Genomic DNA, 13,408 nt, shown 5'->3' with positions numbered 1-13,408 from the left:
AGCTAACCCAGATAATTATAGGCCAGTTGGTTTAAGGTAGGGAAAACTAGGGAATTTTTAATTAAAGATGAAATTACTAAATATGTAGATAAAAAGAAAATGATTATAAGCAGCCAACACAGATTTCAGAAAGAAAGATGGTGCTTTACAAACCTGACACAGTTCTCTGAGGAGATTACAGATATGGTCAATGTGGGAAATACAATTGATGTGCTGAACATGGATTTTTAGAAAGCCTTTGACAAGGTACCGCACATTATTAGGGAAGATTAAGGGGAACTAAGGGAAGGGTTGCAAATTGGATTAAAAGCTGGCTAGAAAGGAGGAAACAAAGAGTAGGAGTTAAGGGCAACTTCTCAAAATGAATGGAAAAGCATAGCAGTGTCCCACATGGTTCTGCCCTAAGACCAGAGAGAATGGTGTTCAAATTTGCAGATGATATTAAAATATTATTGTAAATAATTCTAAGGACCAAAGGGAGGTGCAGCAAGGAAATACGGATAAGATGGCAGAATGGGCAAAAAAGTGGCAGATTGAAACTAATGTCGTACGCGTGAGCTGGTTTCGTTGTGGTGAAACAAAAAGAAGTAATAACATTTTGATTGGAGGAAGGTTGGGTGATGTGGAAAATCATAGGGATTTTGGGGATTCAGGTTCGCAAGACATTGAAAGCAGCACCTCAAGTAGATAAGGCCATTAAAAAAAAGTTAGTGGAATACTGGGTTTTATGGCAAGAGGTATAGAATATAAAAGTCAAGATGTAATGGTGAATCTATACAAAACCGTAATACGATCACAGGTTGAGTACTGTGTGCAATTTTTGGCTCCACACTATAGGAAGGATGCTAAGGCAATAGAGAGGGTATAGAACAGATTCACCAGCATGCTGCCTGGTGTGAGGAAATACAAAAAAGACTTCTAAAATCAGGACTTGAGGTGCTGCTTTTATTGTCTTGCGAACCTAAACCCCCAATATCCCTATGATTTTCCACATCAACCAGCCTTCCCCCAATCAAAATATTATCCCGATTATGTTTGAACAGAGGATTACAGGGTGATTTGAAAGAGATGTTTGAAATTATGAAAGGATGGGACAGGGTAGATAGGACAGTGCTTGTGGGTCGAGAACAAAGTGACAGATATAAGAATAAATGTAAGAGTTAGGGCAGAGAGCAGGAGAATCTTTTTCACATTGAGGGTAGTGGGGCTGTGGAATGCACTACCAGAGTTTGTAATGATGTGGAGATGCCGGTGATGGACTGGGGTTGACAATTGTAAACAATTTTACAACACCAAGTTATAGTCCAGCAATTTTATTTTAAATTCACAAGCTTTCGGAGGCTTCCCCCTTCGTCAGGTGAACGATGTGAAATGAAATTTCATTTCACATCGTTCACCTGACGAAGGGGGAAGCCTCCGAAAGCTTGTGAATTTAAAATAAAATTGCTGGACTATAACTTGGTGTTGTAAAATTGTTTACAAGAGTTTGTAATAACAGCAGAGACCTTGGGATAAATTTTCATCTTCACCACTTGGGTGGTACTCCGGCAGAGCAGATTGCCCACCCATTACAGATCCTGCTTGATTTTCATCCCATTTAGAATGAACAGGCTACCCACTCCATCCCCAGGCAGTGAAGGTAAAAATCATGCTCCATGTAAACATGAATAGGTTGGAAAGGTGGTTGAAGGAAAGGGGGATAAAGGGATATGGGAACAGGGCAGGCAGATGTTATTAGGACTACTGCTCACGTGGAGGATAAACATCAACATGGATTGGTTGCGCCAAAGGCCTGTTTCCATGGCGTAGTTTCTAATCCGTTCTATGTAATTTTGTGTAACTACATTAAATCAAATCTCTTTCCCCCTGTATATCAATGAATAGAAGATTTTTGTGTTTAGAATATTCAGGTTTAAAATCACTACATATTGATCAAACTTGTACTGTGTATTTTGTAAGTAACAGTACCTTATTAAATAATAAATACTCCAGAAGGTAGCAGGAAGGGTATTAGCCTGTGAAGCCCACAGCATTGCGATATGAGCTTTTCCTTTGCTGAGTTCTTCAAGTATAGGTGAACTATCAAGAAGGTTCATTCTTTCCTCTGTGAGAAAAGATTTTTTGTCCTTCTGTCTTAAGTTTTCATGCAACAATACTTGTGCTAGAGCCGTTCTTGATTCCTTGGCAGCTTTGAAAAACAACAATGGAACACCGCCAGCTAAAGCAGGAAATACATTGTCCAACACTTTAAACTTCTCCATGACAGACTGAATGGCAGTATGTTGTGCCTCTATCTTTGCAGTATTATTTTGTTTCATTGCTTTTTCATTTTTTCCAAACATTGTTAAGTACCCAGCTTCAAACATTATCCTGCATGAAAATGCATAAAGGCATCCTGTGGACCAGCTGCAAGAGTCTGATAATGACTTGGTCTGTAAAATTACAAACTGGAGATTTTCCATCATACTTGAGATCAGAGGGTCCAAGGCGAATCCCTGTAGGGTCTTGTTGAAGATTTGATGTATCGCTTCATAACTTATTCCATATTTGGCATCAGCAAAGTCTGCATGATCAAATGCCTGTAACAGACAGAATGGAACATTGTTTTAGGAACATGAGTAGGCCATTCAGCCCCTCGTGCCTGCTCCGCCATTTGATAAGATCATGGCTGATCTCTGATCTAACTCCATATACCTGCCTTTGGCCCATATCCCTTAATACCTTTGGTTGCCAAAAAGCTATCTATCTCAGATTTAAATTTAGCAATTGAGCTAGTATCAATTGCCGTTTGCGGAAGAGAGTTCCAAACTTCGACCACCCTTTGTGTGTAGAAATGTTTTCTAATCTCGCTCCTGAAAGGTCTGGCTCCAATTTTTAGACTGTGCTCCCTACTCCTAAAATCCCTAACCAGCGGAAATAGTTTCTCTCTATCCACCCTATCCGTTCCCCTTAATATCTTACAAACTTCGATCAGATCACCCCTTAACCTTCTAAACTCCAGAGAATACAACCCCAATTTGTGTAATCTCTCCTCGTAACTTAACCCTTGAAGTCCGGGTACCATTCTAGTAAACCTACGCTGCACTCCCTCCAAGGCCAATATGTCCTTCCGAAGGTGCGGTGCCCAAAACTGCTCACAGTACTCCAGGTGCGGGCTAACCAGGGTTTTGTATAGCTGCAGCATAACTTCTGCCCCCTTGTACTCTAGTCCTCGAGATATAAAAGCTAGCATTCCATTAGCCTTATTGATTATTTTCTGCACCTGTTCATGACACTTCAATGATCTATGTACCTGAACCCCTAAGTCCCTTTGGATATCCACTGTTTTTAACTTTTTACCATTTAGAAAGTACCCTGTTCCATCCTTTTTTGATCCAAAGTGGATGACTTCACATTTGTCTACATTGAATTCCATTTGCCACAGTTTTGCCCATTCACCTAATCTATCAATATCGCTTTGTAATTTTATGTTTTCATCTACACTGCTTACAATGCCACCAATCTTTGTGTCATCGGCAAACTTAGATATGAGACTTTCTATGCCTTCATCTAAGTCGTTAATAAATATTGTGAATAATTGAGGCCCCAAGACAGATCCCTGCGGGACTCCACCAGTCACATCCTGCCAATGTGAATACTTACCCATTATCCCTACTCTCTGTCGCCTTTCGCTCAGCCAATTGCCTAACCAAGTCCGTACTTTTCCCTCGATTCCATGGGCTTCTAACTTAGCTAACAGTCTCTTATGTGGGACCTTATCAAATGCCTTCTGGAAGTCCATATAAATAACATCCATTGACATTCCCCTGTCCACTACTTTAGTCACCTCTTCAAAAAATTCAATCAGGTTTGTCAGGCACGACCTACCTTTCACAAATCCATGCTGGCTCTCTCTGATTAACTGAAAATTCTCGAGGTGTTCAGTCACCCTATCCTTAATTATAGACTCCAGCATTTTCCCCACAACAGATGTTAGGCTAACTGGTCTATAATTCCCCGGTTTCCCTCTCACTCCTTTCTTAAAAAGCGGAGTGACATGTGCAATTTTCCAATCTAGAGGGACAGTTCCTGAATCTAGAGAACTTTGAATTCATTATTCATTATACAGGATAATCAAATGAAATCAATATTTACTATCAGTATTCTTACTTATGGTAGCACATTTATCTATGTATGAGAGTATCTATTTATGAGCGTTGCATTTATCGCAACATAAACAAAAAAAAATCACTTTGCGGGTAATAAATTGCTTTCTAAACCACAATCTTCAAATGAAAGCTGTCTTTAACGCACAGATGGTTCTTGTTTCGTGCTGCATGTGTCCAGGGAAGAAAAGATAAAATCAGCTATTCTGATCTGCTTTATATGCTCAGCTCACAATATTGCCTCATGTCTCAAATTTTAAACTGCTTTTGTTCCATTTTCAATTAAAAGTTCACCACATGTTAACTTCCAGTGAAGTGATAATTCTTTGAACTTAGAGCAGTTTGGTTCACTGATTTGCATTGATGGAAATCACAGGGGTTTCCTGTGAGTTGAATAAGCTAATTGAATACTCAGAAACAACTTATATTTATTTAAAAAGAACATCTCAAAGCGGTTTATATGGCAATGAGTTGGAGGCAGGAAAAAGGAGGAATTTGTAGGCGGGGGAGACAAATGGTATGCTCAAAAACATAGAAATATAGAAAATAGAGTAGGCCATTCGGCCCTTCGAGCCTGCACCGCCATTAAATATGATCATGGCTGATTCTCTTATCTCAATACCATATTCCTGCTCTCTCCCCATACCCCTTGATGCCTTTTGTGTCTTGAAATCTATCTAGCTCCTTCTTAAATATATTCAGTGACTTGGTCTCCACAGCCTTCTGTGGTAGAGAATTCCACAGGTTCACCACCCTTTGAGTGAAGAAATTTCTCCTCACCTCCTATGTCCTACCCAGTATCCTGAGACTGTGACCCCTCGTTCTAGACCCCCCAGCTAGGGGAAACATCCTCCCTGCATCCAGTCTGTCTAGCCCTGTCAGAATTTTATACGTTTCAATGAGATCCCCGCTCATTCTTCGAAATTCTAGTGAATACAGGCCTAGTTGACCCAATCTCTCCTCATATGACAGTCCTGCCATCCCAGGAATCAGTCTGGTGAACCTTCGCTGCATCCCTCTATTGCAAGTATATCCTTTCTTAGGTAAGGAGACCAAATCTGCACACAATACTCCAGGTGTGGTCTCACCAAGGCCCTGTATAACTGCATTAAGACATCCTTGCTCAAGTACTCAAATCCTCTTGCAATGAAGGCCAACATACCATTTGCCTTCCTAACTGCTTGCTGCGCCTGCATGTTTACTTTCAGTGACTGGTGTACGAAGACACCCAGGTCCCTTTGTACATCAACATTTCCCAATCTATCACCATTTAAATAATACTCTGCCTTTCTGTTTTTCCTTCCGAAGTGGATAACTTCACATTTATCCACATTATACTGCATCTGCCATGTATTTGCCCACTCACTCAACTTGTCTAAATCGCCTTGAAGCCTCTTTGCATCCTCCTCACAACTCTCAATCCCACCTAGTTTTGTGTCGTCAGCAAACTTGGAACTATGAATATGAACTTCCCCCGCGATGATAACAGCCAGATTGAGAGGGTAGTAGGTTTCAACTCTCTGGCTGGCTTCCCAAGGGTGCAGGGCGCAATCAATTGCAGACAGATAGAAATCCGAGGAGCCAGGACTGTTCATAAACCGAAAGGGCTGTCACTCCATCAATGCACAGCTGGTGTACGACCACTGGAAGAGATTTCTGCAGGTGTGTGCCAGATTCCCTGGCAAATGTCATCATTCATTCATTTTGCGCTAGTCCAACATTCCAGACCTCTTCCGTACAGGAGGTGTGTCACTGAGCAAGCCATAGGAATGCTGACGATGCGTTTCAGGTGCCTGGATAGATATGGGGGATCCCTTCAGCACTCACCAGCGAGGGTGTTCAGAATAATTGTCGTGTGCTGTGTCCTGCACAATATAGCGCAGCAGAGAGGGTTACAGGTGGAGGAGGTCGAATACACTCATCAAGCATCCTCAGCGGCGGAAACATTGAAGATGAGGACAAAGCAGTCCGCTTGATTGGCACCCCATCTACCACCTTAAACATTCACTCCCTCCACCACCGCCGCACTGTGGCTGCAGTGTGTAGCATCTACAAGATGCACTGCAGCAACTCGCCAAGGCTTCTTCGACAGCACCTCCCAAACCCGCGACCTCTACCACCTAGAAGGACAAGGGCAGCAGGCACATGGGAATAATACATTCCCCTCCAAGTCACACACCACCCTGACTTGAAAATATATCGCCGTTCCTTCATCGTCGCTGGGTCAAAATCCTGGAACTCCCTTCCTAACAGTACTGTGGGAGAACCTTCACCACACGGACTGCAGTGGTTCAAGAAGGCGGCTCACCACCACCTTCTCAAGGGCAATTAGGGATGGGCAATAAATGCTGGCCTTGCCAGCGATGCCCACATCCCATGAATGAATAAAAAAAAGGAGGATGAGGAGGAAAATGAAGATGGGGAACCCATCGCCAGAGCAGCCGTCCAACATTGCTGCCCATGATGCTCAGCTCTAACAGGTTCTTATAATGAGATGTGGCAAATCGAAGACTTTGAGTTACTCAGGCTGCGTGGAACAAAAGCTTGGTCAAAGAGGTAGGTTTTAAGGAGCATCTTCAAAGGAATCATAGAATCACAGAATGGTTACGGCACAGAAGGAGGCCATTCAGCCCATCGAGCCTGTGCCAGCTCTCTGCAAGAGCAATCCAGCTAGTCTCACTCCCCTGCTCTTTCCCCATAGTCCTGCAAAATGTTCTCCTTCAGGTACCTATCTAATTCCTTTTTGAAAGCCACAATTGACCCTGCTTCCACCACCCTTTCAGGCCGTGCATTCCAAATCCTAACCGCTCGCTGTGCAAAAAAGCTTTTCCTCATGTCGCCTTTGGTTTTTTTGCCAATCACCTTAAACCTGTGTCCTCTGGTTCATGACCCTTCCGCCAGTGGGAACAGCTTTTCTTTATTTACTTTGTCTAGACCCTTCATGATTTTTAATAACTCTATCAAATGTCCTCTAAGGAGAACAATCCCAACATTTTCAGTCTATTCACGTAACCGAGGTCACTCATCCCTGGAACCATTCTAGTAAATCTTTTCTGCACCCTCTCTAAGGCTTTCACATCCTTTCTAAAGCGTGGTGCACAGAATTGGACACAAACTCCATTGGAGTGTTTTATAAAAGGTTCAACATAACATCCTCGCTTTTGTACTCCATGCCTCTATTTATAAAGTCCAGTATCCCATATGCTTTCTTAACCGCTTTCTCAACCTGTCCTGCCACCTTCAATGACCTGTGTACATATACCTCCAGGTCTCTCTGTTCCTGCACCCCCCTTTAGAATTGTACCCTTTAGTTTATACTGCCTCTCCTCGTTCTTCCTAACAAAATGTATCACCTCACACTTCTCTGCATTAAACTTCATCTGCCACGTGCCCGCCCATTCCACCAGCCTATCAAAGCTCTCCTACTACACTTCCAAGTTTTGTGTCATCTGCAAATTTTGAAATTGTGCTCATCCAAGTCCAAGTCGTTAATATATATATAAAAAAAACTGGTCCCAGTACCGACCACTGGGGAACAGCACTGTATACCTTCCTCCAGTCTGAAAAACAGCCATTCACCAATACTCTCTGTTTCCTGTCACTTAGCCAATTTTGTATCCATGTTGCCACTGCCCCTTTATTCTGCGGGCTTCAATTTTATTGACAAGCCTATTATTTGGCACTTTATCAAACGCCTTTTGGAAGTTCATATACACATCAACGGTATTGCCCTCGTCGACCCTCTCTGTTACCTCATCAAAAAACTCTTATCAAGTCAGTCAAACACGATTTGCCTTTAACAAATCCGTGCTGGCTTTCCCTTATTAATCCACACTTGTCCAAGTGACTATTAATTTTGTCCCAGATTATCGTTTCTAAAAGCTTCCCCACCACCGAGGTTAAACTGACTGGCATGTAGTTGCTGGGTTTATCTTTACATCCCTTTTTGAACAACGGTGTAACATTTGCAATTCTCTAGTCCTCCGGCACCACCCCGAAGGGTTGGAAGATTGTGGCTAGTACTTCCGCAATTTCCACCCTTACTTCCCTCAGCAACCGAGGATGCATCCCATCCAGACCAGGTGACTTATCTATTTTAAATACAGCTAGCCTTTCTAGTACCACCTCTATCAATTTTTATCCCATATAGTATCTCAACTGCCTCCTCTTTCATTGTGGCTTTGGCAGTATCTTCTTCCTTGGTAAAGACAGATGCAAAGTACTCATTTAGTACTTCTGCCATGCCCTCTGCCTCCATACGCATATCCCCTTTTTGGTCCCTAATCGGCCCCACCACTCTCATACTATTTATATGCCTATAGAAGACTTTTGGATTCCCTTTTATTTGAGGGGTGTGAATGGAACTGAACACTGTGCAATCATCAGAGAACATCCCCATTTCTGACCTTATGATGGAGGGAAGGTCATTGATGAAGCAGCTGAAGATGATTGGGCCTAGGACACTGCCCTTAGGAACTCCTGCAGCAATGTCCTGGGGCTGAGATGATTGGCCTCCAACAACCACTACCATTTTCCTTTTTGCTAGGTATGACTCCAGCCACTGGAGAGTTTTCCCCTTGATTCCCATTGACTTCAATTTTACTAGGGCTCCTTGATGCCACACTCGGTCAAATGCTGCCTTGATGTCAAGGGCAGTCACTCTCACCTCACCTCTGGAATTCAGCTCTTTTGTCCATGTTTGGACCAAGGCTGTAATGAGGTCTGGAGCAGAGTGGTCCTGGCAGAACCCAAACTGAGCATCGGTGAGCATGTTATTGGTGATCAAGTGCCGCTCGATAGCACTGTCGACGAAACATTCCATCACTTTGCTGATGATTGAGAGTAGACTGATGGGGCGGTAATTGGCCGGATTGGATTTGTCCTGCTTTTTGTGGACAGGACATACCTGGGCAATTTTCCACATTGTTAGGTGGATGCCAGTGTTGTAGCTGTACTGGAACAGCTTGGCTAGAGGCGCAGCTAGTTCTGGAGCACAAGTCTTCAGCACTCCAGAAGGGATGTTGTCGGGGCCCATAGCCTTTGCTGTATCCAGTGCACTCAGCGGTTTCTTGATATCACGTGAAGTGAATCGAATTGGCTGAAGACTGGCTTCCGTGATGGTGGGGATATCGGGAGGAGGCCGAGGTAGATCGTCCACTTGGCACTTCTGGCTGAAGATGGTTGCAAACGCTTCAGTCTTGTCTTTAGCACTCACGTGCCGGACACCGCCATCATTGAGGATGGGGATGTTTACAGAGTCTCCTCCTCCCGTTAGTTGTTTAATTGTCCACCACCATTCACGACTGGATGTGTCAGGACTGCAGAGCTTTGATCTGATCTGTTGGTTGTGGAATCGCTTAGCTCTGTCTATAGCAGGTGCTTCCGCTGTTTAGCATGCATATAGTCCTGAGTTGGAGCTTCACCAGGTTGGCACCTCATTTTTAGGTATGCCTGGTGCTGCTCCTGGCATGCACTCCTACACTCTTCATGGAACCAGGGTTGATCCCCTGGCTTGCTGGTAATGGTAGAGTGAGGAATATGCCGGGCCATGAGGTTACAGATTGTGCTGGAATACAATTCTGCTGCTGCTGATGGCCCACAGCGCCTCATGGATGCCCAGTTTTGAGCTGCTAGATCTGTTCTGAATCTATCCCATTTAGCATGGTGGTCGTGCCACACAACACGTTGGATGGTGTCCTCAGTGCGAAGACGGGACTTCATCTCCACGAGGACTGTGCAGTGGTCACTCCTACCAATACTGTCATGGACAGATGCATTTGCGACAGGTAGATTGGTGAGGACGAGGTCAAGTAAATTTTTCCCTCGTGTTGCTTCGCTCACCACCTGCCGCAGGCCCAGTCTGGCAGCTATGTCCTTCAGGACTCGGCCAGCTCGGTCAGTAGTGGTGCTACCGAGCCACTGTTGCTGATTGACATTGAAGTCCCCCACCCAGACTACATTCTGTGCCCTTGCTATCCTCAGTGCTTCCTCCAAGTGGTGTTCAACATGGAGGAGGACTGATTCATCAGCTGAGGGAGGGCGATAGGTGGTAATCAGCAGGAGGTTTCCTTGCCCATGTTTGACCTGATGCCATGAGATTTCATGGGGTCCAGAGTCAATGTTGAGGACTCCCAGGGCCACTCCCTCCTGACTGTATATCACTGTACCGCCACCTCTGGTCGGTCTGTCCTGCTGGTGGGACAGGACATACCCAGGGATGGTGATCGAAGAGTCTGGGACATTGGCTGAAAGGTATGATTCTGTGAGTATGGCTATGTCAGGCTGTTGCTTGACTAGTCTGTGGGACAGCTGTCCCAATTTTGGCACAAGTCCCCAGATGTTAGTGAGGAGGACTTTGCAGGGTCGACTGGGCTTGGTTTGCCTTTGTCGTGTCTGGTGCCTTGTGGTCTGATGCCGGGTGGTCCGTCCAGTTTTATTCTTATTATGACTTTTTTTAAGCGAGATTTTACAACTGAGTGACTTTCAAGGCCATTTCAAAGGGCAATTAAGAATCAACCACATTGCTGTGGGTCTGGAGTCACATATTGGTCAGACCAGGTAAGGACGGCAGGTTTCCTTCCCTAAAGGACATTAGTGAACCAGATGGGTTTTTACGACAATCTGGTAGTTTCATGGCTACCATTACTGATACTAGTATTTTAATTCCAGATTTTATTTAATTCATTTAAAAAGGGTGTAAGGATAAACCCAGCAACAATAGGGCAGTCAGTTTGACCTCAGTGGTGGGGAAACTTTTAGAAACAATAATCCAGGACTGAATTAACAGTCACTTGGACGAATGTATATTGATTGATTAGGGAAAGCCAGCACGGATTTGTTAAAGGCAAATCGTGTTTAACTAACCTTATAGAGTTTTTTGATGAAGTAACAGAGAGGGTGGATGAGGGCAATGCAGTTGATGTGGTGTATATGGACTTTCAAAAGGCATTTGATAAAGTGCCACACGGTAGGCTTATCATCAAGATTGCAGCCCATGGAATAAAGGGGACAGTGGCAACATGGATCCAGAATTGGCTATGGGACAGGAAACAGAGTACTGGTGAACTGTTGTTTTTTGGACTGAAGGGTGGTATACTATACTGGGACCACTGCTTTTCTTGATATATATTAAGGACTTGGACTTGGGTGTACAGAGCACAATTTCAAAATTTGTAGATGACACAAAACTTGGAAGGGTAGTAAAGAGTGAGGAGGATAGTGATAGACTTCAAGACAATATAAACAGGCTGGTGGCATGGGCGGACACGTGGTAGATAAAATTTAACACAGAAAAATGTGAAGTGATACATTTCGGTGGGAAGAACGAGGAGAGGCAATATAATCTAGAGGGCACAACTCTAAAAGGGGTACAGGAACAGAGAGATCTAGGGGTATACATGCACAAATCGTTGAAGGTAGCAGGGCAGGTTGAGAAAGCAGTTAAAAAAGCATACGGGATCCTGGGCTTTATAAATAGAGGAATAGAGTACAAAAGTATTGAAGTATGGATCCTTCCAGGTTGCTATCGGTGACATCTTCAGGGTGTGTCAGTCATCTGCACATTAGTGTATAAGCCAGCTGATGGATGGGTTGTTAAACAGGACTTCCAAGACCTTTATAAAACACTGGTTCGGCCACAACTGGAATACTGTGTCCAGTTCTAGGCACCGCACTTTAGGAAAGATGTGAAGGCCTTAGAGAGGGTGCAGAAGAGATTTAATAGAATGATCCAGGGATGAGGGGCTTTAGTTACGTGGATAGACTGGAGAAGCTGGGGTTGTTCTGCTTGGAACAGTCGTTGAGAGGAGATTTGATAGAGGTATTCAAAATCAAAGAAGGGTCTAGTTAGACAGTTAGAATAGTTAGACAGAAACTGTTCCCATTGGTGGAAGGTTCAAGAACCAGAGGATATAGATTTAAGGCGATTGGCAAAAGAACCAAAGGAGACATGAGGAAAAACTTTTTTTACACAGAGAGTGGTTACGATCTGGAATTCACTGCCCGAGGGCATGGTGGAGGCAGATTCAATCATGGCCTTCAAAAAGGAACTGGATAAGTACTTGAAAGGAAAGAATTTACAGGGCTACGGGGATAGGGCAGGGGAGTAGGATTAGCTGGATTGCTCTTGCATAGAGCCGGCACGGACTTGATGGGCCAAATGGCCTCCTTCCGTGCTGTAACCTTTCTATGATAATATCATAACTCCATCACAAAAATCTCTTCTTTAAAATTAAATGCTCCATTAATTTAAGTTGCTGACACAGTTGCGAGTATTCTGATCTGGCCACAACTATCAGTTTGCCAAATGTGTTAAAAGCAAAATACTGCGGACGCTGGAAATCTGAAATAAAAACAGAAAATGCTGGAAAAGCTCAGCAAGTCAGGCAGCGTCTGTGGAGAAAGAAACAGAGTTAACGTTTCCTCAAGGAACAGCACCTCATCTTTCGTTTAGGCACTTTACAACCTTCTGGACTCAACATTGATTTCAATAACTTCAGATCATAACCACTGCTCCCATTTTTTTGGACAGCAGATGCTGGTAATGGTTCTGCTATTGCCATTTACAGCTCCTCTAAACTCTTCTTTTGTTTCTTAACCTGTCCCATTACCACCCTCCTTGTCTTGCACCATCATCCCTTTTGTTATTTAATCATTCTTGCCCTCCACCCTATCACACACCTTCTCTTTTGTTCTTCCTCCCCTCCCATAAGACCAAGAGATAGGAGCAGGAGTAGGCCATTCAGCCCCTCGAGCCTGCTCCGCTATTCAATGAGATCATGGCTGATCTGATTTTTACCTCAACTCCACGTTCCCGCCCTTTCCCATGTCCTTTGACTCCCTTGCTGATCAAAAATTTGTCTAACTCAGCCTTGAATGTATTCAATGACTCAGCCTCCACAGCTTTTTGGGGTAAAGAATTCCAAAGATTCGCGACCCTCTAGGAGAAGAAATTCCTCCTCATTTCCATCTTAAATGGGCGACCCCTTATTCTGAGACTATGCCCCCTAGTTTTAGATTCCCCCATGAAGGGTAACATCCTTTCAGCATCTACCCTATCAAGTCCCCTCAGAATCTTGTATGTTTCAATAAGATCTCCTCGCATTCTTCTAAACTCCAATCTTGCCTCATAAGACAACCCTTCCATACCCCGAATCAACCTAGTGAACCTTCTCTGAACTGCCTCCAACGCAAGTATGTCCTTCCTTAAGTAAGGGCACCAGAACTATACGCAGTACTCCAGGTGTGGTCTCACCAGCACCCTG

General features: G+C 43.9%; 1 protein-coding gene across 1 annotated transcript in view; it reads right to left on the bottom strand.

The window, feature by feature from the left end:
* The window catches only part of LOC137308286 (cytochrome P450 7A1-like), a gene marked incomplete at its 5' end in the record, with an annotated part of 37,115 nt that overhangs the window by 21,117 nt on the left and 2,590 nt on the right, over positions 1-13,408 (bottom strand). Inside the window, one exon of the mRNA XM_067977103.1 lies at positions 1,969-2,579. Within this exon, the coding sequence (XP_067833204.1) occupies positions 1,969-2,579 (611 nt within the window). The remainder of the gene's footprint in view (positions 1-1,968; positions 2,580-13,408) is intronic.

This window comes from Heptranchias perlo, chromosome 3, assembly GCF_035084215.1.
Source record: "Heptranchias perlo isolate sHepPer1 chromosome 3, sHepPer1.hap1, whole genome shotgun sequence".
NCBI classification, from domain to species: domain Eukaryota; kingdom Metazoa; phylum Chordata; class Chondrichthyes; order Hexanchiformes; family Hexanchidae; genus Heptranchias; species Heptranchias perlo.
The sequence above is the reverse complement of the archived record's forward strand: the minus strand, read 5'-3'. Positions and strand labels throughout refer to the sequence as shown.